General features: G+C 41.1%; 2 protein-coding genes across 2 annotated transcripts in view; both read left to right on the top strand.

The window, feature by feature from the left end:
• Nucleotides 1–127, top strand: part of LOC310867596 (sodium channel protein type 3 subunit alpha-like) — a gene marked incomplete at both ends in the record, with an annotated part of 191,259 nt that extends 191,132 nt beyond the window's left edge. The window contains one exon of the mRNA XM_083777711.1: nucleotides 86–127. Coding sequence (XP_083633837.1) covers nucleotides 86–127 — 42 coding nt within the window. The remainder of the gene's footprint in view (nucleotides 1–85) is intronic.
• Nucleotides 128–14,414: 14,287 nt separating this feature from the next.
• LOC310867595 (ankyrin repeat domain-containing protein 33B-like) overlaps nucleotides 14,415–24,731 on the top strand; it is a 43,837-nt gene continuing 33,520 nt past the window's right edge. Inside the window, exons 1-2 of the mRNA XM_083777710.1 lie at nucleotides 14,415–14,484; nucleotides 16,897–17,214. Coding sequence (XP_083633836.1) covers nucleotides 16,978–17,214 — 237 coding nt within the window. The 5' untranslated portion in view covers nucleotides 14,415–14,484; nucleotides 16,897–16,977. The remainder of the gene's footprint in view (nucleotides 14,485–16,896; nucleotides 17,215–24,731) is intronic.

The following is a 24,731-nucleotide window of genomic DNA, read 5'->3' as shown; positions in this document are numbered from 1 at the left end:
CCCCTGGGGGTCCCTGCACCCCACTTTGGGAACCACTGCTATAAAGTGTAACTGTAAAGTGATGCACCTGTTGGTTCCTCACCAGGTGGTCAAAGAGTCCAGCCGGGAGAAGGAGATGGACCCATGAGACGTCACGAGAAGAAGGAATCACAATTGCAGGAGCACAACATGCTATACATAAAATTAAAATGCAATAAAGCAGTGGTTTTCAACCCTTTTCATATCAAGGCCTATTATTTATTCAGCATTTGAGGCACGGACCACCATTTGATGAGATTTAGCCTCTCAGACCCAAAACTTATAGGGATATTTCACTTTCAAAAACACTTTTGGTAATTTCATCGTCTACACGGGTTTATGTGAACACCACAGACAGTTTTTAAGTTGCTCCATTCAATATTTAGATATTTGATATTAATTTTAGCTGTTAGCTGTAGTTTGAAGTTGCAATGGGTTTGTATAGAAAGGGTGCGACCCTTTCTATACAAACCCATTGTAACTTCAAACCCATTGTAACTTCAAACTTCAGACTTGATAGTCTCATCAAACACGTGTCCTTTTTTTCTGTTGACTGATATTGTCCTAATACATGAGGGGCCGTGCTTTTTCCTTTACTTTATTCATTTATTTATTTTACAATTATTTTAGATACTTTGGACAATGTGGACAATGTGGAGCCTTTCCAGAAAATAATATTTAAAAATAAGCAGTTAATGAAAAAGCAGTGCAGTATCGGTATTCCCAAAAGTAGGCTAAGTAAAGTAACAGTAGGCTACTGCACTTTGAAAATACTTGTCTCCAGTATAGGACATGTACCTCTATGTTTTGTAATAATAATCAAAATCTACAAAGTAACTAGTAACTAATGGCCGTCCATACCTGTAGATGGCAGCAGGTTTCATGAAGAGCTGTCTACCATTTGCCCACTAGAGGCCCCCCTACACCCAACCAGACCAGGTGGTTTGAACTGATTGACATATTGCTCTCCTATCCTAGAGTGCTAATTTGCTAGGAGGACCACAATGGAAACAAGCCCTTAGGGATTTTTTGCGTTACTCTTTTAGTGCCACTGTATAATCGCACCACTTCATTGTTGAAGTATTCAATCAATCAATGCTCTCACCATTGGTGCAGAAATATAATAATAGTAATACTACTACTAGGCTACTACTACTAATAATAATAATAAATAATAATCACACTCGTGTTAAGTGATGGGTGCCTGGTAATGTTTATTTAAAGTGCTCTAAACAAACATTTAAAAGTCCTGTGCCAAGTGCCATATGAAAACAAAAGCCAGACATTGGAGGTCAAAAAAAGGGAGGAGAGACAATTGAGTTCAGCGTTCAGTGGTGAAACTGTGCCAGCCTGATCTGCTTGTGAAATAGCAATCTTTACCAGTAAGACGCCATAAAGCGCGAGGTCGTGTGCACGCATTCGCCTCATTGACGGCATACTGCTGGGCGAGCGCTGGCGCTTTGGCATGGGGGGTCAGATCAACATGGAATGAATTATGTACTGGCCATATAAGGAGCATGTCTTGAGTGTACAGTGTATCTGAAATGCGTGGATCTTCAGGGAAGTACCTTGAAGTACCGTGAAGTAGCCCTACCTATTATTTTAATTTGTGATGTGAATATACAGTAGCCGTACGCCATATCAATGCATGTTGTACTTGTACTCATTCATCATGTGATGTCCTGATTTAATTGATTTATTCGTGTATAGTTATTGAACAGTGACTGTGTTCAGGACAAGTACTTTGTTACAAAGAAGTTCAAAGAAAGTAAAGTGATACAGTTTGCACTTGTTGCACTACAGTTGCACTTTATTGTTAGATTGTACAGCAGTCTGAATGGGTGTTGCTACACATGTATGCAGAGTTAAATTAAATTATTTTTAGGCCTAGCTGTGTTTCTAGCCTGCTCAGCTCTTAATTGGCTACTCAATGACAGATTATAGATAATACTTTGTTAAAAAGCTGAATTGCGTGGATCTTCTGGCAATGCATAAGTTAAGTAGGCCTACCTTCATTATTTTAATTCATGATGTGAATGTAGGCCTACAGTAGCCATGCTTGTTGTAGCCTAGGCCTATAGGGCCTACTTGTAAACCCCTCAATATGATGTGGGCATGTCATTCATCATGTGATGTCCTGATTTGACTTATTTTGCATTAGAACTATATTATTATAATAATAATAATTCAAAATTTAGATTTAGTTTGAATTTGATAATGATTAGATAGCCTATATTTGTAACTGAAGCTGAATAAACATGATGGGCCGGGATACCTTGTATTGAACTGTACTTAATTCCCTGTGCTTTTTTTCCCCTCTGCAAACTGTTCATAACGTATTCAATCAAAACCACCAGACAGTGAGTGAGCACTGCACCAGAAACAGTAAATGAGTATAGCCTCGGTCCCAGGCTTACTTATCTGCGAAAATAAAATGTTCTAAATTCTAATTAGTTCTATATCTAGTTCTAAAATCTAATATTTGAAAAATGCTCTCAAGTGATGTAAAATACACACGATGTGAACATGCCCTGTGGTGACGGTACATCATTATCAGACTTAATTTGATCCTTCAACTTCTTGTTTATGCACCAAAATGACTGGATAAAGCACCCGCTAAGCCTACAGGTTACTATAAAATGACTGGATATAGGCCATAGCTGTTCCATAGCTGCTCCCCACTGTATTACACTGTACCATGGCTCCCTCTAGTGACCGTTTATATTTAGTGCACCGTACGCTCCGGCAGCGATAGTGCGCATGTGCACAACGATATTTGTGCACATGCATGTGTGTATTCCGGCGGCTCGGTATTAGTTTCGGCAGCTGCTGCTAAAATCCACAAACAGAACAACAATAATAAGTTTGTTAAAACACCATTATGGCGTCTGACTGTTGACAGTTTAATATGCATAGAACTAAAAGGTCGTTTGAAAACAGTGTGGTCGTTAATCAGCAGGAGCACGTTTGTTTAAGTTAACTACTGAAAGAAACACAGCTACAGGTAAAAAGATGAAGGATTCACCACGTTGTGTTTTTCTTTTTACTACATTTATCTTTTAACTGATTGACTCATCTTTTAACATGGAACACGAGTCGAATGTCTCTTTGCTTGTTTGTTAAAATGTGATCATAATAAACAACCAGTGTAGCAGCAGCTGCAGCAATAAATGATACAGTCTGGCCTACATTGTTTGGTTGCATCTTGTTGATGCCACTATTATTATTACTATTGCCACTATTATTATTACTAATGTAACCATAACGTTACATCAGTGTTTATAGTTATGATACAGTATCCTACATATTTTGATTGTCCACAAACCTTTTTCCTTCTGTTTTAAGATTTTCTTTCACATTGTTTAAATTAATATTAGACTCAGAGCAATAACCTCACCTATCTCCCAGACTCAGTCCCTGTAGTTAAGAGTTCAGAGAATTAATGAATGTAGAATTATGTGCAGGATGCAATTTCCATACAAATGTGAGGGACTTTGTTTATTTAACTAATGTTTTAAATAGTTTTTTTTTTTTTAACTCCTCTCACACTAGGGTGGCCACCTGCAAGACCTCAGAAAGGAGGACACTTTTGCGGGGCTCGATCACAAAAAACCGGACAATTATGTGTCCGGCCAGAGGTTGAGGTGGGAGGAGGACAGGTGGGTCTAAAACCGGACTGTCCGGCGTGAAACCGGACGTCTGGCCACCCTATCTCACACTCATGCCAGTGCCAGTCCACCCTCCTTTGTGCCAACGTTGGCACTCATGGTGCCTAAGGTTGCCCAGCCCTGCTGTAGGCTCTAGAGACAGTTAACACAGTGTCCGATTGCGGTAAAACTGTGCAAACATTCGTGTTTTCATCATATGGGCAGTGCCAACTTCACAGAGGTAATTTAAAGAAAGTTTAAAAAAGGGAAAAACATGTACAGTACGGGAAAATAGGGGGAGGGGCCTTTAACTTTTTTTTACAGGGGCCAGTTTTGAATCACAGCCACCCGTAAGTGCTCTTTGAGAGCGGTTTTGAAGGAGTGTAGGGATTCACATTTCTTAACACCTAGAACGCCCGGGGGTATTTGTAACCATTAAATCAGGACGCCCAGCAATTTGTTTCTTCAGGGCCTATTTCAAGGTTGCTCGAAGTTGCTTGAAGTAGCTAGATGTACAATTTACAATTTACAATTTAGGCATTTAGCAGACGCTCTTAATCCAGAGCGACTTACATTTAGGCAAGAACAAAAGCATGGGAATACATCACATAAAAGCATTTATCATGAAACATGCGTAAGATAAGAAGGTAACAGTGGAATATCTATATGATGAAACTATACATACACTATGTATGTAGCCAAAACACCCCCGAGGGGATCGACAACAACGGGAAGTATGATTACTTCTAACTCAACAAGCGACGGGACCACGATGGGCCGTCAAAACCATAATCTTTGGGTAGTATCGGACGGATTGATTTAGATCAAGAGTTATTCAAATTTGAAGATGTTTCCTCTCATCCACTAAAATGGAGGGGGACCACTTTGGATGACGTCCCAACCGGAAATTACATTGAATGTTGCTCAATTACATAAGATTCACATGTTGGAGAGTTTGGCTAACACCACTAGGTCTCCAGTTTTTAAAGTCCTTCTTTTTTCACTTGATTTCAGAGCAGTGTGTGGACTCTGTGGAGTCCAGACTGCAAGTGGAGATGAACTATCCAGACTCATAAGAACTACAATACCCATGATGCATCACTCCCAGGTGAAAATGAATTATCCAGACTCAGCCAGGGACGTTTCTATTAAACAGGAACCTGAATACATTAATATTAAACAGGAAGCTGAAGACATTTATTTTAAGAAATTTCTATTAAACAGGAAACTGAAGACATTTCTATTAAACAGGAAGCTGAAGACATTTCTTTTAAAGAGGAAGCTGAAGACATTTCAATTAAACAGGAAGCTGAAGACATTTCTATTAAACAGGAAGCTGAAGACATTTCTATTAAACAGGAACATGAAGACCAGCCACACCTCAGTAAGTTTCATGTGCTCTTCCTTTCTTTAATTTTTCAGGGCTGCCACAATGTCTTATTTTCACTGTACAATAACAATGGCAAAATAATAATAATACTAGTAATAATAATCAGATATATTAGGATTTAAAAAAATCAGTTCCCATAGACAAGCAGACTTTTCACTTACGATTTTCCGTGTTTACTTCTGTAACACCAGAGCAATACAGAACAGTGTTTTAGAAACTTAATCAATTAATATAAAAAAATCTGCGACATATTAGTTTAACGAAGCTTAATATTTTGACATAATGAACTCGACTAATATCCCGATATGTAAATCCATCATTGGGATATCTGTCAAATTTAATTTAGAAAGATATTCTATTTAATATTTATTTTCTTATTACCATGAATAAAAGCACATCATATTTTGCACAAATGCAACGTGAAAGACAACCAGACCGTATAAATTCACCTTGTGATGTTCTTTACAATATGGTTGTAGTAGGTCAAGGACAACTTTTTTTACAAAATAGTATGGCAATTTATTTTCTTATTATTTACCATAGTACTAATAGACCTAATAGACATATTTACTGCCATGCTCGAATGCCCCCGCCCCATGTCAAAAACAGCTAAAATCCCTAAAACGAAAGAAAGCAGCAAATAATAATAAAAAAAAAACACTCATCTTTAACTTTCTCTAATAACCTAAAACATGAACCTCGGTTGAAAAAAACTAAAGTTGTAATTGAACAGGTTCCGTCCATCCGACGTGTCCACACGTCCTAGGGAATCCAATCCATGGATGCAATGGACGTGTGTACACGTCCTACCGCATCCTCAATAATATTCTGAATCTTTTCCTTTTTTTATTTTTGACTGAGACTCTAAACTGAACAACCAATATGTCAATTTGAAGCTGTGATTCCCTGCTTTCACATGACATGACATTCTTTGGACAGATCAAATATGGTGTGGCACGTTGTCGTGACTGGGACAAACGTGCAATGCTAATCTAAATCGCATTGACCGAATGCATCATGACGCCACAGTCTCATTGGCCGAATGCACCCTGATGCCACAGTCTCATTGGCCGAATGCACCCTGACGCCACAGTCTCATTGGCCGAATGCACCCTGACGCCACAGTCTCATTGGCCGAATGCACCCTGACGCCACAGTCTCATTGGCCAAATGCAGATCATGACCCTATGGCAGGGGTGGGAAATTATTTTTCCCAAGGGGCCAAATGAGAAACAGAAAATATTTTTGAAAAAAGGCTGAACTTAATTATGCATAATAATGCATACAAGCAGTAAATGGCATTGTTTTGCAAAGCAATGGTAAACTAAATGTGAAACATTTGACTCAAATTATAGGCAGAGTGACTATTTTACATCATGATGTACAATAAGAGCGCCCCTCACTTCACATGGGTGTGATTTTTTTACTTTCTACTTGCAGGCTTGAGACGTTTCCTTTCCCAGTTGAAAACGATGCAGATTGTGTGCACTCACTGCACTGTGAGAATGCATGGGCTTCAAAATAAAAGCGATGCGGTTTTAGTCCACCCATAAGGTAATTAGAAAGTATGTTTTATTTTCTGATTATCAAGTAATCTTTCGCGGGCCGGTCAGAGTCAGCCGGCGGGCCGTATTTGGCCCGCAGGCTGTACAATGCCCAGGTCTGCCCTACGGTGTCACTCACGACCACCACACCCCTGAATCCCGCCAAACAATTTATATGGGACAGCGTCTGTGTTGCCTCTCTTCCTTTTTTTCATTCTACCAAATAATGCACTGTACTCGCTGTGAAGCCTGTTCTCCAATTCAAACACTTTCATCTTCTCCATGAAATCACTTTTACCTTTCAATGCTACGATATGCTTTGACAGACGGGCTCCAGAAACACGGCCGACAGTTTTACCATCACAACAGTAAGCGGTCCAGAAATAACTGGGCACGTTCAGTCCTTCTGCCACTGTCTGTGTTCCCCTTTTTATCGGCAGCCAGGTCGCTGATGGAACCACCCCAGTAACCATGTACGCTTTCCCTTTGCATTTGCTTTTTATCTCTAATTGCAGTGGCTCCTCAACCTGCATTGCCCATTCTCCATTATGACTGGCGAGCTGTGGTGCTGCGTTTGTGAGAGTGCAGGTGGACTTTCTGCCATCTTTGCCTTCTCCATAACTACACGGGTACAGGTGGCCTCTGGTGTAATCCTCTTTACCATGGCTACCGCTCTTAGTATGTGCTCCATAGTCTCGATCCAGAGCCTGGTGATCATCCTCCAGCTGAAAAATGGCGTAATCCGTTTGTCAACCAATTGAACATTGTATATTGTTTACATAGCCTAACTTTATACACTGTCAAATATCACATGCCAGTCCAAAACCATTAGGAAATGGAAAAAAAATAGCACTTGTTCAATATTTATGAAAACCCACAGACACTACTCTAGTCTCTAGACCACCTGGAAAACCTATTTTGTACAGTACATTTACTACTTTTTTACATGCGAGACTCACCTGAGGTTCAGTCTTCCATTCTCTTTTTTTCTCCTTTCCTTCACTCTTAATATTGGGGTCAAAGGCGTATGCAGAGTACACAGGAATCCTGCGTCTCTTGTCATAGAGAGTGGCAAACCAGGGCGTGCCGCGAAACACCTGGCAGATGGTTGCGTAGTTGGTCGTATCCACGCCGAAGAGGATGCTGGGGATGATGCGTTGGTTCTGGTACGCCGGGTCGGGGAAGAAGTACTGAGGACAACCTTGATTGTTGTCGGTAAAGCTGTTGACGACCCGTCCCTCAGCTGGCGTCCACAGCATCAGCAGGAGGACAGCCACCAGAGGCAGAGTCTTCATGATGAAGAGGAGGATGAAGAGTTTTCTGTGAGGAGGACACAGAGGAGACTGACTGGAGGAACTCACTGCAGCACATTGACCCATTTAGGCCTGTGGACGAATGTCTTCTAAATCGTGACAGTTTTCTGGAAAAACCCTATGTTTCTCTGTCAGTGCCAAGTGCCACGCTATGAGCTTGTAGATCTGCTATTTTTTCAATAGCTAAAGTGTAACGTAATGCTTAAAAACCCAGAATGGGTTAAATACTGCAAACCTGACGAATACCTGCACATAAGAACGCCTACCCAGACCAGTACCCACACCTGACCTGATATTATGGACTCGGACATCACAGGCGTGCGTGCGTTCCTGCGTGCCAGTGTTGTTTTTGGCAATTTAGATTGTAGTTTTAGTCATAGTCGCTTGAATAGTTTTAATTTAGTTTTAATCACATTTTAGTCACCTGGAATGTTTTAGTGTTTACTCTAGTTTTAGTCGACCAAATCTACAGTTGATTTAGTCGAACAAAATTAATTTTGGCTGATCTACAAGCACACAACGCGTCATTGTAGATCGGCTATTTTCAACATGCAACTAATTGTAAAATGACTTATACTGGATATCTTGTCCACTAGTCCCTTCCTAACATTTAGTCTAGTTTTGATTTGTTGACGAAATTGTCTTAGTTTTAGTCGTCATAGCTTAGTTTTCATTGAGTTTTTATTCCGTTTTCGGTAGTTGACGAACATTTTTTGTCATAGTATTAGTCGACGAAAACAACCCTGGTGCGTGCGTACCTGCGATGGATGATAGTTCTGGATTGGTCTCAGGAGGAAGTGGTTCTCCAGTCCGCTGTGGATGGAAGCCGTGCAGGTGGGCACTGTGACTCCAGACTGGCACTCTCTGCTGCCCTCCAGCTCAGGGGTGCATATATATACACACTGTGAAAAAGCAGAATTACACAGAATTACACAATTTACACTGCTCCCTCGTTAACTGCATGAGTCACCCTGCACTTCTGCAGACACGCGTGCATGCGTGCGTATGGGTACGCAACTGCACGTATGGGTGATTCTTGAGAAGTCATCGTGGCTTTTGCAACAGCGACCAATTTGAGCGCATTGGAGACTTCTCACGAATCACCCATACGTGCACAGTTACGTACACACACACACACACACACACACACACACACACACACACACACACACACACACACATTTTAACCATTATGTCCACACAAAGGATATGCATACAAGGATACATATTATAGGTGCATTAGAGTTACATCTGCAAAATCATGGCATGTGTTTTCATGATACAACAGGCATGTCACTCAGTACTCTATGGTATAAGTAACAGCATCTCTGAGACGCTGGTGTCTCTGCAGCCTTCATATATTATATGAAGGCTGCAGAGACACCACAATACTTGTCCAGCCTTTTTGCCTCCTTTTTGGGCATCCCAAGTTGTTGGAACCCTCTATCAACCAGTCTGTGCGTATGCTCTAGGCTGCCAAATATAAAGACAAATAGTCTGCACCTATAGCCCAGCTCTGAGATGTTATGTAGAAGTGGTTGCTATTTTATGACCGTGGTCATAAAGGCTTCCTCTAGGCTGTGGTCAAAGTTGCAGGCTATCTCTAATACAGACACTTCTCTGGACTCTCCATCAACCACAACAGTATCTGGTGTATTAGCTGTCAGAGATGTAAAGGTATCTGGGTTATCACAGAGTTGGAGCATGGATTGGCATGGATGGACATGTCTGACATGATGGACATGTCTGATTGCTTCCAACTTCATAGTCAGGGGCAGTGGACACCTGTCAATCAGGTCCAGCCGGGATGTAAAATCAGACAAGCTGTTGTTGACCTGCTCCTTCCATTCTCCTGCGATGAAGCAGTGTCGTCATGCCATGTCAAAAGCAGAAACACTGTAAAAAAGCAGAATGACACTTGATGCATTTGGAGATAAGAACACGCTTCCTCGTTAACTGTGTCACCCTGCACTTAGTTCTGAAGACACCTTCAGCTCAAACCAAACGGTCGGTTCGAGACAAAACATGTTTTTTAAGGTAAATAACACCAATGCAACTGTGTGTGTGTGTGTGTGTGTGTGTGTGTGTGTGTGTGTGTGTGTGTGTGATTCGTGAGACAGCGACCAACGCGCACGCACACACACATGACTTTGCTCACGTTCAGACATTATCAACATGGGCATATAGGAGGGGGTCAACTTCCTTCCCATCTCTGTCAGAGGTCAAAGGTCGCAATGTTGCATACAGGAAATCCAAAACCACAAAAGTCCTCTGTCTACTCCAAGTGCACCTCAGCAGTCATTTCAACCAGTTAACCCATTTAGACTGAGGTCGATTTAAACAAAGGCTTCTAAATACTAATACGTTTTTTTTCTTTTTTTTAATAAACTTTATTGAAAGATTATATGAGCATGACATCATATGCAAGTTTCACAAGAAGAAAAGAAAATACAACTCTTTGTTTTTATGTTTTCTCCCACAACTCCCTTCCCAATCCTCCCCACCCACCCGCACCCACCCACCATCTTTCCCCACGAGGCCAGATACAAACAACATATGTATAGATATTCCACTGTTACGTTCTTAGCTTACGCATGTTTAACACATCGGGGCCCATGGCGTAAATCACCATCAAGTTCAAGTGCACGGTTATGTGCCCGAGACGGAGATTGATAATCTCCGTCAAATTAGTGCTATGAAAACTGATCGCATCACTCTACAGCCTCTAGAGGCGCTTGCTGACGATGGGCACATTTTATGAATGGATTAAATAGGCCCGGGCCCTCAAGGTGTTAACCCTTAGAAGAGGAACCATGCCAAAACTTGTGATGTAATTAATATCTGTGCGATGCGAACGACGATCATTGGCGTGGTTCTCTCGTTTTTTATGATTGCGCCATTTTTTCATGATTATTAGTGAGGACCTATTATATGAAGACAGGTTGGAAAGTGGTGAAGTTGTCCAATAATGGATTAAGTATGTCTGTATCTGTTATAGATTATTGCTCAAATAAACCATACATTATCTGTCAAACTGTGATCCATTTATAAACTACATGCATGTGTACATAATCATTACATTAAAATAAGCCCAAAACAAAATTGTTCAAATGACAAAGACATACATAGCATGCTGAATATTGATGCATTGCTGCCACCTGCTGGACGTTTTATATTAGAGCTATTACTTGTCAACTGTTTTAAAACATTGCAGAAATGTCTAATTAAGTAGGCCTACAAATAAAATGAATGCAGTACTGTGATCCTAAATTTATTTGTTGGAAGCCAAGACATTGATGGGCATATTTCACTTTATTTTTTTAAACTGGCCGTTGACACTTTGACACGTTGACAGCTTGTAGATTTGCTATTTGAAATATTTAAACATTTTATAAAAAATATTAATGGCAAAGACGTATATAGGGTAGGCGCGTGATATCATCATCAAACCAGGAAGTTATGCAGGAACGCCTACTGAGTGGCAAAAACTACTTTCTGGCCTTGACAGCCCATCCTTTTCAAAAATAAAAGTCCTATCTGAATGCATAAAATGACGTTAAACAATGTTAAACTCACTTTGCCTGTCGCTTTGTCACTCGTTTTGCCATTCACTTTATGCATGCGCATAAGGCCGGGCGGAGTAAGGCAGCTCACAAAATAGGGCCCTGGCTATGATAGACTTCCATTAATAATGCGGTCGCAGTTTACTATGAAAACCTGTCAGTCTGTCACGTCTCGTGTCGCACTCCACATATGGCCAATACAGAATTAATTCCATACGTTGATCTGAACAATTAACCCTTTGGTGAATGGTTTGAATGTTCTTATTGCACTTGAAGTGCATTACCAGTGAGGCAGTGACTGACAGTTAGCTATATCGTTTATATGTTCTTATATATATATTTGTTTACTTCAATACATTTCCCCAGTGAAATGAAATCCAACTGTTGGAGTTATCAGTGCTCTGGTTGGCTAGAGATGGTGAAACAGGGAATGGGACTTAAGACCTTTGACTGCCTGCCTCCTATGCATTGTTTTAATGTTCTCCCCGACTCCCCTGACCCCTCTTATTGTAGCTGCTCATGACCCCTGACCCCTCTTATTGTAGCTGCTCATGACCCCTGACCCCTCTTATTGTAGCTGCTCATGACCCCTGACCCCTCTTATTGTAGCTGCTCATGACCCCTGACCCCTCTTATTGTAGCTGCTCATGCCAAAAACAATGGTTTCAATGTTCTTATTGCACTTTAAGAAACCAGAGGTTCAGCACAAACACCACAAAAACAAAAACACAACCTTTTTACATTTTCTACTATCAAATTGGTTTTTAAGTGTTTACAGGGTCATGTCTCACCTTTGTTCTCTGGACTGATAGTTAGACTTCCGAGCTCTGGTAGAGCAACCACTCGCGCCTCAACAAGTGGTAACTGTGTTGTTCCCAGGTGTAACAACACATTCGGACAGTCTGCCTTTTCAGTAAAGGGAGCTAATTTATGGAACTCCTTGCCTACGGTCTTAAAACTAGAGACGGATGGTAATGTGTTCTATAGAGGTCTCAAACTATGGTTGAAATCAGATCAACTGTGCTCACATGTATAGCTCCTGACTGGTTACGAGAATGATTATGTTTACTTTTGTACTGGAGGTTATGTAATGTACTGTAACCTTGCTGTAAATTTCACTTGAATGTACTTTTTATTGAATGTACTTCTTATTTTTAGATTGGGTGTTCTTTTAACTTCTTTTAAAAGTCTCCTATGGACAAGTGGTGAAAACTAGCACTCGTGCTAACACACTGTAAACGATGCATCTACAAGTTGTACAATTGTGCAATGAGCAATGTGATTGTTATGTCCATATCAAATAAATAAACATAAACATAAACATAAGCATCAAAACAGGTGTCAGGTTTGTTATGTAAGAAACAGAAACATTGTTGTGCAGTCAAAGCTTTAATAAACATCTTTTTGAAGGAAGTATTTTTATTGTTTATATTGTATTGTTAGAACATGCCTATAAAGTTCACAGTACATTTTAAAGGTATTTGCAAAAAGGTGCCATTATCGTTTAAATAATCGGCCGATGAATCGATTATGAAATAATTCTTTAGTTGCAGCCCTAGTTGCATCGCGACGCTCAATTTGCTTGTTAAAATAATTGTTAAATAGCTCTAGGGAGCGTTCGGAAATGCGCACCGGGAGCGCACTCGCCTATTAGTTTGCATTGCACAGTGCGCTCAGTGCGCTATTTCCGAACGTGCCCCTATTCTCATAGCGGTTAGTATTTTCTCAGTAAGGTGTGCAGTTCCTGATTGGATGAAATGTGGTGACCCACCTGAGAGTGTAGTTGTTTAGTAGAGAGACCTTCTGAACAAGCACCCTTTAGCAATGATTAGGCCTACTATCACAATATTAACATTTGAACAAAACATTGATTGATTGATTGATTGATTGATTGATTGATTGATTGATTGATTGATTGATTGATTGCCTACTTTATTAACAGTTTGCAATTTGTAGGCTACAAGCCCTTAATTGGGGCTTGTTTCCATTGTGACCCTGAACAATATACAAACTAATAAACAATGAACAAACAAACACCTGTTGTAGCCTACTACCTTTAATTTAACATGCAAATTGTGTAACCTATTGTGGAGAATGTGGACTGACAAGTCTGGCAGTGACTCCACCCAGTAGGCCTATACCATCATCATCATCTGAAAAATGATTGACTCCTCGCGATCATCAACGCGAGACTGGAATTAATCTATATCAAAGAGAGGGGAGGGGGGAGTTGTCTAATCGGATTAGGCAGCCAGCTAGGTCTCTCTCTCTCTCTCTCTCTCTCTCTCTCGCTCGCTCTCTCTCTCTCTCTCTCTCTCTCTCTCTCTCTCTCTCTCTCATTGGGACGGTGTGGCGTGTGTTTACGCACCGCACGTTATCACTTCCTATACCCGAACAGATCAGCAGCTCCACACCCCCCCCCCCCCCCCTTTAGCTGGTGTTTTCAATCAAATGAAAACGCAAATGTTTGTGAGAGGATTTTAAGGATTATCGCCTTTTTCTTCAGAAGTGAATACCTTTTTGCTTTTCGTCCGGCCGGGGGGAAACAAGAAGGCTACTATACACCGCGACGTTCATAAAAGTTTCGGGTTTGTATGAATGACTGACTGACAACACAACAACTCGCTCGTCCCCCGCCGGCGGTAGGTTCGATGATGTTGGACCCGGTTTCACTCTGCCGAAAAGGCGGCTGCACTTCCAAGTTCTCTCGCCGCTACGGTCCTGGTTAAAGTTGGGAAGGAGAGAGAGAGAGAGAGAGAGAGAGAGAGACGTAGGCTACAGACCACCACCAGAGGATGATGTCCCACTCTAATCTTCTGCGGCCCCGAGGTGGACGGCGGTGACCCCCGGCCCCCTATAGGGCCGGCTGGGTGCTTTATGTTAGAATGATAAATTACGTTTAGATGTTATTTTTTATTTTTTAGTTAAATGGTTCTAATCACGGACGACAGGCGCAGAAGCGGGGGGAGCAACGCTCAGGTCCACCCGACCTCTGAAAAGGACCGTCAGGTATATGTGCTTTTTTTCATGTCTATATAGGAGTATATAGTATAGGACCCCCATCTGAGTAGGGTAAAAGTAGTAAAAGTAGTAGTAAAAGTAGGCTACATTGTACAAACTTTCCCTTTATTTACTTTCCTGTTTTTATAGAAGTGTACGCCTCATAAATGTTCTGATTAATTGAAAATGCTGCACCCGCACCCTGTTGTAAACAAGTGCGAGTGCTTCATCATGGTGTGTCCATGAAGTTGACCTGTGCTTTCGTTTGAAATGCACCCATTCTAAATAGCCTACTGTGAAATGAAAATGTCAATCAATCTATATAGGGCTGAAGTGAAGTGGTTAGTGTGTTTTGAATAATAATAATAATAATAACAATAATACAAATCTACAAAGTATCTAACGTTTTCAAATAATTGTAGTTGAGTAAAGTAGAGGCTTACAAGTAAGTACAGTACTTGAGTAAATGTACTTATAGTCACTATGCACCACTGAAAGCAGGTTAAACCGCCTCAAAGACCCCTGGGGGTCCCCGGACCCCACTTTGAGAACCCCTGCTCTAGTCTAGCTAACCAGTTGACCACGTGAGAAGTGAGGAAGTCTGGACACCTCAATACATTGATTTGTCATTGTCTCCACCAGGCCGAAGGCCTATAGGGGGAGAGTATGTTTTGAGAGTATATCTCCTTCCGTCCGTGTGTGTGTCCTTCCGTACGTCCGTTATCAGCTAATCTCCGGCACTCTGGCCCGATTCATGCCAAACTTTGCACACACACTCCCTGGATGCCAACGACGAACCTCTGCCCCAAATATTCCTCAACGGCCTGTTATAGCGCCACCATGAGGCCACAACCTGACCTGCCCTGGTGGAGACCTGTGCCGATGGGCACTTTTTTGTTATGTTATTATATGAATGAGGACAACATTAATTAATACACTATAGCCACAATAGCCAGACATTTTGTAATAATGACCTACTCACTCACAGTGTTGGGGAAGTTACTTTGAAAGCGTAGCTTGTAAAGCTACAAGTAGCTCACCATGGCAGTAGCTTGATCAAGCTACATAGCTACCCCTGGAGAGATGTAGCTTGTAAAGCTACAGCTACATGGAAAAAGTAGCTCAAAGTAGCTCAGCTACGCCCCCCTCCCCTAGAAACAACTATGCCTGTTTAGTACAGTCAAACCAAGCTATACAAACCGGGTCCCATCCCAACCAACACTGGGGTGGCAGAGTATGAAAATATATTTTTTCACTTTGACAAATATTCATTATTCACACCTCCAAAAATCCATTTTGTGCATTCAACTGAATGTGTGAATGTATCACTGCTAGTGAGCCAGTCAGCGCATTCAGAGTGTTAATTGCGTTTCTCTGCATTGATCGAATACAACGGAGAATTCAACTCGCGGTTGCGGTGACTTTTTTTCTTCTCTTTATTCTTTTTTTTTAATGTTTTTTTGTGGCTTTCGCCTTTATTTGATATGTTTTATGGAGGGACAGACAGTAGGCTGACAGGAAATGGGGGGTCACTCCCAATGAGCCACGGCCCAGGCCTTTTCTCTTTATTCTATCATTTCTCCAGGGTCCGCAGAGAGGTGTGCCCGGTCGTGGACCGCGGTCCGCCTGTTGAGGACCACTGCTCTATAGAGCACTGCAGTCCCGCCCCCTTTCAGAACGACGGGGGCAAGATCATTTATTTATATTTATTCATGATTTGGGCCGAAACAAATAATTCGAAAGAAGAACAACTCTTAAAGTGTTGTACCCTGCCCTTTTTTTTTCCTTTTTGTCCTAATTATTATTTATTTCTAATTATTTGTCCGGGTCCAAAAAATTGTGTTCATTGCCATGATTTGTCAACTCGGCTGGTTGGCTTTGTCCGAGGCTTAAAGTTCTTTAAAAAACAAAATTACATTTTGAAACGTCTATGGAAAAATGAATGGAAAATCCTCTTCCGGTGCCCTCGCAGATATAGATATGCGACGCTCAATAACTGACTCTAAAATAATTGCTCCAAAACTGGTCCGCTTTTTAAAGGTTTCATGACATTAATTTTCATTTATTTGTATGTTTTATGACTTCAATGACATCCAAAAAACCTGAACTTTGAACATTCAGTGTATTTTCTGTTTGTCTGGAGCTTTCTCTGGGGGTTGGAAGTCTTTCTGAGCTGCAATGAAAACAGGCAAAACAGGCATAACATCTGCGTTGAAATCCAATTGACATATATGGGATTTTCTGTTTCTCACATCACAAACAGCAGGACACTCTCAGAGCACCTGTTTGAGCCAGAAAACCCCACACCACAGATAATCTACTGAATGTTAAAAGTTTGTTTCTTTGGGTGCAATTGGACTCAGAAAACCTAAAAGAAAAAATACAAAAAAAAACTAAAACTGATGTCACAATCCCTTTAAGGACGAGGAGGAAGACGATGAAGAAGATGACGAGGAGCTGGAGGAGGTGGACTTCGATGGCGCGTACGACACGCACAGCGTCATGTCGGACGACTCCTTCTACCCGCCGGACGACTCCTTCTACACGCCGGACGACGTGTTGTCTAGTGACTTCGACTATGACTATGGCTCCCGGCGGCGGTCCTCGTACTGTGTGGTCCCCACCGGGCCCGTGACCTTCTACCAGGCGTGCAGCCGCAACCACCCCGCCATGCTGCGCACCATGCTACGACAGGGAGTCGGCCAGGACCAGGTCATGGAGACCGACAGGAATGACAGGGTACGTGTTTAAAAGCTAATTTACGTCATATTTTGGCAGACATTTGACCTCATTTCTCCTTTCTTTGTTGATGGCAAATATTGAGACATGTGGGGACCCCGTGTGGGGGAACATCCAGACCCCCAGGACCGTGTTGCGTCTTTCCGTGCTCTGACAGACACATAGGGACACGCATACATACATACATAGGGACACACATTGCTGCGTAATGGAGCGGAGGCACCGCTCAAAAAACACACCGTAATAATGTGAAGTGGTGCCTTTTGGAGTCAATCCAATCCAACTTTATTTATAAAGCACATTTTAAAACAACAGAGATGACCAAAGTGCTGTACAGTAGGCATAGCAATGCGCATGCGTGCTAACCCCCCTTTCAGCATCAGTTGCCGGGGGCAATAGGTCGTACTGGGACATAGGGACATGCATACAGACAGGCACTTAAAGGAGCGCTCGGCACTGCTCAAAAACAGACCCATCTTCTGAACTGAGTGGTGCAGGCAGTGACACCTTAGATTACCCAGCGTTTTTCCGTGCTCAAGCGAACGGGCATACACGGAGACATACGGACAGACATTGCTGTTCATTTTAGGCAGTTAGGCAGTGCTAAAATATATACTTGTTGTCGGGCAGAAACCTCCATATTGTAACTTTTTGTAGTTGTTCGTACTGTACTACAGCGTCACACACAAGCATCAAAAGTAGCATATTTTTTAAATTTCAATCCTTAAAAAGTAACAACATATGAGGTTTCCACCCAACGACATATTTGTTCTTTTTCCTCCCAATGTGTTGGTCATTATACCAATTGATTCCGCCTCACACACATTTCTGCTTCATGTTCTGATGAAGGCTCATAGCCGAAATGCGTAAGCGTTCCTTTTTGGTGTGTGCCAAGAAATGGAAATATAAGTACAGTAGGCCTACTTTGTCCACCATCTATACATTTCTTGGATGTGCTACCTTTTTTGAATTTTGTAAATTCCTTCTTTTTTTTTATGTACTGAAAACCACATGGCTGATGTGCAACCTCTTTTTCTCATTTACATTTCTGCATGTTGTCACTGCTGTTGTATCCGTACTTCTTCACGTGTCCGTATACGGTACCGGGCCATTCGGAACCCCATACTCAAGGACACTTTGAGGCCGACTCACTGGTGTAGCAGAGTGTTTCCAGTGAGGCGACATGCACAAAAAGCAGCACCCTGACTCTGTCCGACCAGAATGGAACAGAGCTTTAATTAGTATCATCGGTAGCACCTGTGAAGGAAGGAAGTATGGAAGGGCCCGGAAGTATAGGAAGAGTTCTTCTGTGTGTATACCCGTTTGTGTTCCTGTGTATATATATATATATATATATATATATATATATATATATATATATATACGCTTGACAAAGCCGGATGCAGCATGTTGGATTCAAACCCCTATAGGGCCCCCGATGCACATCGCCTTACCCCTTATCAGAGTTATCCCTGAATGCGTTCACGAACCCGTTTTGGGTGAACTTTCACTGAACGTATACTGTATTTCTGCGTTATTTTGAACGAGTTAATTTCTGGCGTGTGTCTGTGTGAACGTCATAGTTCACTTCGTTCAGGAGTGAGAGTCTTTCCAGGGCGAAAACCCAGCTAAAGCACACCCCTAAAACACCCACCAATACGCCCAAATCCGACACCAAATTAACGAATCTTTCTCAGCCCTGCAATTTCTCTGGAGCGCAGCAGACAGCATACACAGTCAGAACATGTCCCGACGCAAACACACAGGTAAACTTGTTGCTGTTTGATTAAACATAAAATAGCTTCCAATAGCTTGTTGTTTTTGCGTCGAGGAGCACTCTGAGTACATATTGATTCTCCGTCGCATGACGTGTTGCATGCTAACAAAATTGCTGATCTACAAGATCACAACGCACCTTGTCCGTGACATGTTGTAAGCTTGTAAATCAGCTATTTTCAGCACGTGAAGATATGCAGGCTGTGACTGAGAACGTTCAGAAACGTTTTGCCTTCATGTAACGGGTCCCAAGCTGTGTGGGTACCACATTTACAATATTGGATGATAGTGGAGGCCTGTAGCAACTCGTAATGTAATAGCAACTCATAATGTAATAAGGGCTCAAAAAGGCTCATAATGTAATAAGTTAAATGTAATAAAAACTCATAATGTAATAATCAGCTCATAATGTAATAAAATCATGAGCGCATAACGTAATAACAGATTTTTCAAAAAAAGACGTGTTACATTATGAGTTGCCTTAATAGGCAGCTCATAATGTAATAAAAGTTCATAATGTAATAATGGCCCATATTGGTGAGAAAAGTCTTACACTGTCATTGTTATTACCTCTGTTGACAAATGTAGACTTTCATATGGCCCATATAGTCTTACACAGTCATTGTTATTACCTCTGTTGACAAATGTAGACTTTCATATGGCCCATATAGTCTTACACTGTCATTGTTATTACTTCTGTTGACAAATGTAGACTTTCTTATGGCAATGACAGTGCAAGACTATATGGGCCATATGAAAGTCTACATTTGTCAACAGAGGTAATAACAATGACAGTGTAAGACTATATGGGCCATATGAAAGTCTACATTTGTCAACAGAGGTAATAACAATGACAGTGTAATACTATATGGGCCATAAGAAAGTCTACATTTGTCAACAGAAGTAATAACAATGACAGTGTAAGACTATATGGGCCATATGAAAGTCTACATTTGTCAACAGAGGTAATAACAATGACTGTGTAAGACTATATGGGCCATATGAAAGTCTACATTTGTCAACAGAGGTAATAACAATGACAGTGTAAGACTTTTCTCACCAATATGGGCCATTATTACATTATGAACTTTTATTACATTATGAGCTGCCTATTAAGGCAACTCATAATGTAACACGTCTTTTTTTGAAAAATCTGTTATTACGTTATGCGCTCATGATTTTATTACATTATGAGCTGATTATTACATTATGAGTTTTTATTACATTTAACTTATTACATTATGAGCCTTTTTGAGCCCTTATTACATTATGAGTTGCTATTACATTATGAGTTGCTATGGGCCCTTAGGGATATTTGCGTTCACTTTTGTCTAAAAGCGCCAAATTTGGCACAGGTGTAGCTCAGGGCATACTTAAATGATTTGGCTAGGGCGCCCGCGCCGGTGACCTTTGGGGTCGCCACAGTGGCCGATCCAATATGGCCGCCACTTGTAATAGCTTTTGTCTATAACATTTGAAACAGATGAGCTACAAATGTAAACTGGTGTCTATTTCATGTGTTTTGACAATTAGAAATGTGTTGGAATGCTCTTTTTTATTTTTGGGTGTGTCTAGACCCCTAATTTGCATAATTCCAAGTGGCGTTTTGCTATTCTGAAGACATTGGACGTAACTTGGCCATTGTTATGAGTAAAACCTGGTGCAATAGGTCTAATTCAACTAATTCTGACATGCATGATTCCTTTCTGATGTTTTTATGAAATGTCTATCTACTGATAGAAAAGGATTCCCGTGACTTTCCATAATGGCTGTGACGGATTTGACATCTTTCATGAACTTGACCTGCAAGCTATGTGCCTCTTCATGATGAGAAGTTGAGGATGGTGAGCTGATGTTACTATACACAGCTTCGAACTCTTGCACCAACCTGGCACTGTCTGGCCCTGCAAGCATGAATAGTGTGAGAGCTTCAGGCTTTTCATAGAGTCCAGCTGCTCCACCATAGGACTGCAGCATTTTGTTTGACTGCTCATGTGATTGATCCTTTGCAATCAAGCTGAACTTGTGTTCTAAACGTTGCACTACAAAATTCCCCTTCAAAAACTCTTCATAAATTGCCGGATGTTTTTCCGGTAGTTCAACCATGTCTCGTACATGGATAGGTAACCAGCGGGCATAGTTTGTGTGATCCATCACATGAAACCAAGCACACAGTTCATCACAAACTTGAACATACAAATTGGAGTTTCCTTCACGAAGTGACTGAATGAATCGACACAGTAGTAGCTCTAGCTCCATGATGGTGGACCAGTACTTGAACTGTGGAAACTCTGCTTGAGCTCGTTGGTCCCACATCTCAAATGACTCAGGTGGACCAAGAACATCTGCACAATAGGCAGAGTATGCATTTTTTTGAGAATCTGAAGGGACATGAGAGTGACTTGATGGGCGTGTCCATTTTATATTAATTAATATTAATATAATATAATATATGAATATATTGTTAATATTGAAGTTAAAGTGCTCTAGATACATTTAATCATAAATCTGATAATTCCAGTAGGTTTCTGATGCTCAAAAAACCTAAAATAGTTTGCCAAAAGTATCAAAAGTTAAGGTACACCTAATCTTTACATGGCCACCATCTTGGAGATATGCTAATTAGGTGTCCAGACACACCCAATCATAAAGATGATTTTTCCATCATATTTCTAATTGTCAAAAAACATGAAATAGACACCAAGTTTGGATTTGTCTTGTCATCTGGTTCAAATGTAGAGGCAAAAGCGTGTTGAGGTGGTGGCCATATTGGATCAGCCGCTGTGGCGACCCCAAAGGTCACGGGCGCGGGCACCCTAGCCAAATCATTTAAGTATGCCCTGAGCTACACCTGTGCCAAATTTGGCGCTTTTAGACAAAAGTGAACGAACATACCCTAAAATCTCCCTAAGGGCCCCAACTATGATCAGATGATCAATGGATGATGGTGGTCTCTGAAAAACAGATAGAACAGTCACAGAAATGAAGACAGAACTTGTTTCTCTTTCGTTCCTAATTTTCCTCTGCTTTATTCACTAATCAATGAATCAAATATAACATCAAAGTATCAAACATTCAATAAAACATTTCCCAATAGAGCAATAATGGCTCTTTTTGTTCAAGTCCTTTTTCAGGTTCAATTTCAAGGTGAGTCAGAAATATGTGTGTACAATCATTGTTCTATTCAGGTTGTGTGAGTGTGTTCCAGGCAACAGTGTGTGTGTGTGTGTGTGTGTGTGTGTGTGTGTGTGTGTGTGTGTGTGTGTGTGTGTGTGTGTGTGTGTGTGTGTGTGTGTGTGTGTGTGTGTGTGTGTGTGTGTTCCAGGAAACAGTGTGTGGGTGGTATGTCTGTGCAGGTGGATGAATGTGTATTGTCCATTAAAAGTACATATTTCCATATTTCCATTTCCAGCAGTTCCAATAAAACCCTTTTCACATTCAATATAATTCTTTGGCTTCATCATTCTCAATAAACCTCAATATAAATACTTCAAAGTGCATTTCTTCAGTACCGATACTGGTTACATTTAGCTACCATTCTATGGTGCATTAATAATGTCAATCACAGTGCAAATAGTTTCATAGTTGTGCCATAACGCTACAAAACACAACCATAGTGCAGTATGAATATACACAGGGCTGCACACAACTTTTTTGGTCTAGTACTCAGAAGAGCACCTGGAGGAGTTACTTGGTGCTCCTAAAATGCGGCGACCCGTCTCGCCGGATGGATAAAAGAGGGATGAATAACTTATAGCAAAACAATATTTATTGGATGAGTGGGGAGTCAATGGAGGGTATTGCAACTCTAGATTCATCCCATTATTTTAAAAAAAGTTGCAAATTGCAGCTATAGGTCCATGTGTATTCCAGCCCTATATGCATATTCTAATACAAACTTCTTAATACTTCCTACGGATAATATGAGCATCAAAGCAATATTTAGATACTTTTTAATTTTTTTATTTAAATAGCCGATCTACTAGCTCACAACGTGTTGCGGAGGTGACACGTTGTGAGCTTGCAGATCAGATATTTATTTAACATACGACACGTCGTACGGCGAAGCATACGTCAGGCTTCCCTTTTGTTTTTAGCCGAGGCGACACAGTACACAGTCAACACAGAGTCAGACAGTCAGACACACATGGCTCCTCCGTGCAAAATAAATAATGTACACTAACCCGACTTTACGATAATAAGGGACAGTATGTCGGGACACGCTGTTGTCATGTTGATAAGCTTCATGTTGTGCAGACAGTGCAGCAGCAGTGCCAGTCCGCAATGCTTTGCACTCCTCCCACTCCACTATTGTTATGATAGTTATTCATTTTTTCAACTACGTGCTCTTTGCTTTTCTCGTGCTTATGAAAAGCTGGGTGACTGAAATTATTTATCCCTGTATAAAAGGTGCAGTTCTTATCGACGCTCACGGCATAGTTTGCACCACAACTCGCTGCGCTCAGCATTAGTTTGGAGCCAGCCGACATCATCCAACCACTTTTCCGCAAACACACGTTTTCTGTGCGGTTCAGGTGGTGGTTCCGTTTGGCGTCTCTTTGGAGGTGGTGGTGCTGGAACACCAAAATAGTTACTTAATGGCGCTTGCTTCTTGGACATTTTGACGAGAGTTTGGCTGTAATACTGTAAGAATAATGTGTCAGGTAACTTTCTCCGTAGAAAAATCCAGCAGCATTCATGGTTTGGAACCTCCCTCGTTGGAGTAAGAATGCGCTGTGATTGGCCACAATTGGCCAGAGCACTCTCGCAAGACGTGCTGTGATTGGCCAGTAGCCACTTTGAGTGGCAGTCGGTGGGAAACGCTCTCGCCACAGAATGTACTAGTATTCTGGCCATAATAATCATTCTGGGCGGCCCCAGCTGTTGGTACGCAGAAGCGCTTCCCGACGCTTGATTGACAGCGCATTTTTTATTTTGACGACGCATGCGCCGTGGCGCACCACTTATGTGCAGCCCTGAATATACACATACATTTACTTTAGCTTTCAGCTATACTTTTAGTAATAAACTGTTGTCTCTTCAAGACATACTGACATCATCACATAGATAGGGAATTAATAAGAAAGGTGAGCATATTAAATACACTCAAAACACAATAACCTCACTAAAGGCACTTTTCAATAAACCCAGTAATCCATAATAAACCATTGAGCACCCAAATACTTCGAAAATGTAAATAGAGTAGAAATGTAAAAGTAGTATAAATTCACATATCTGCTCTGCAGCTATTAATGTAATAAAACGAAAGTTAGCTGTTCAAAGTTCACAAAACCTTTCACACAATAATATCAAGTAATCAGGTAACCAGCATTAATCATGTCGTGGATACATATAAACCAACATCTCTCTGTATTCAATACACGAGGCGGACGCCATCTTCACAGTGGTTATGTAACAACAGGGCGACGCCATTACATTTACATTACATTTGAATAATAAAAATAATAAACGTACTAGACAATACTTTTAACCAAAATGAAAATAAAGAAAGACCAAAGAACCAAAGAAAATATAAGCTATTTCACACTTTGTGAGAGTATCACATTCACAATAAAAGCATACAGTTTCACAAGTCTGGGTTTTATTGTCACATGGCCCATGAATACAGAAGCAGTGTTGCTTTCGTCGACTAAAACTAAGACGAAAAATGTTCGTCGACTACCTTTTTCCACTGACAAAAACTAAATGAAAACCAAGCTATGATGACTAAAACTAAGACT

Source organism: Protomyctophum parallelum, assembly GCF_964188405.1.
Source record: "Protomyctophum parallelum genome assembly, chromosome: 12".
Taxonomy (NCBI): Eukaryota; Metazoa; Chordata; class Actinopteri; order Myctophiformes; family Myctophidae; genus Protomyctophum; species Protomyctophum parallelum.
The sequence above is the reverse complement of the archived record's forward strand: the minus strand, read 5'-3'. Positions and strand labels throughout refer to the sequence as shown.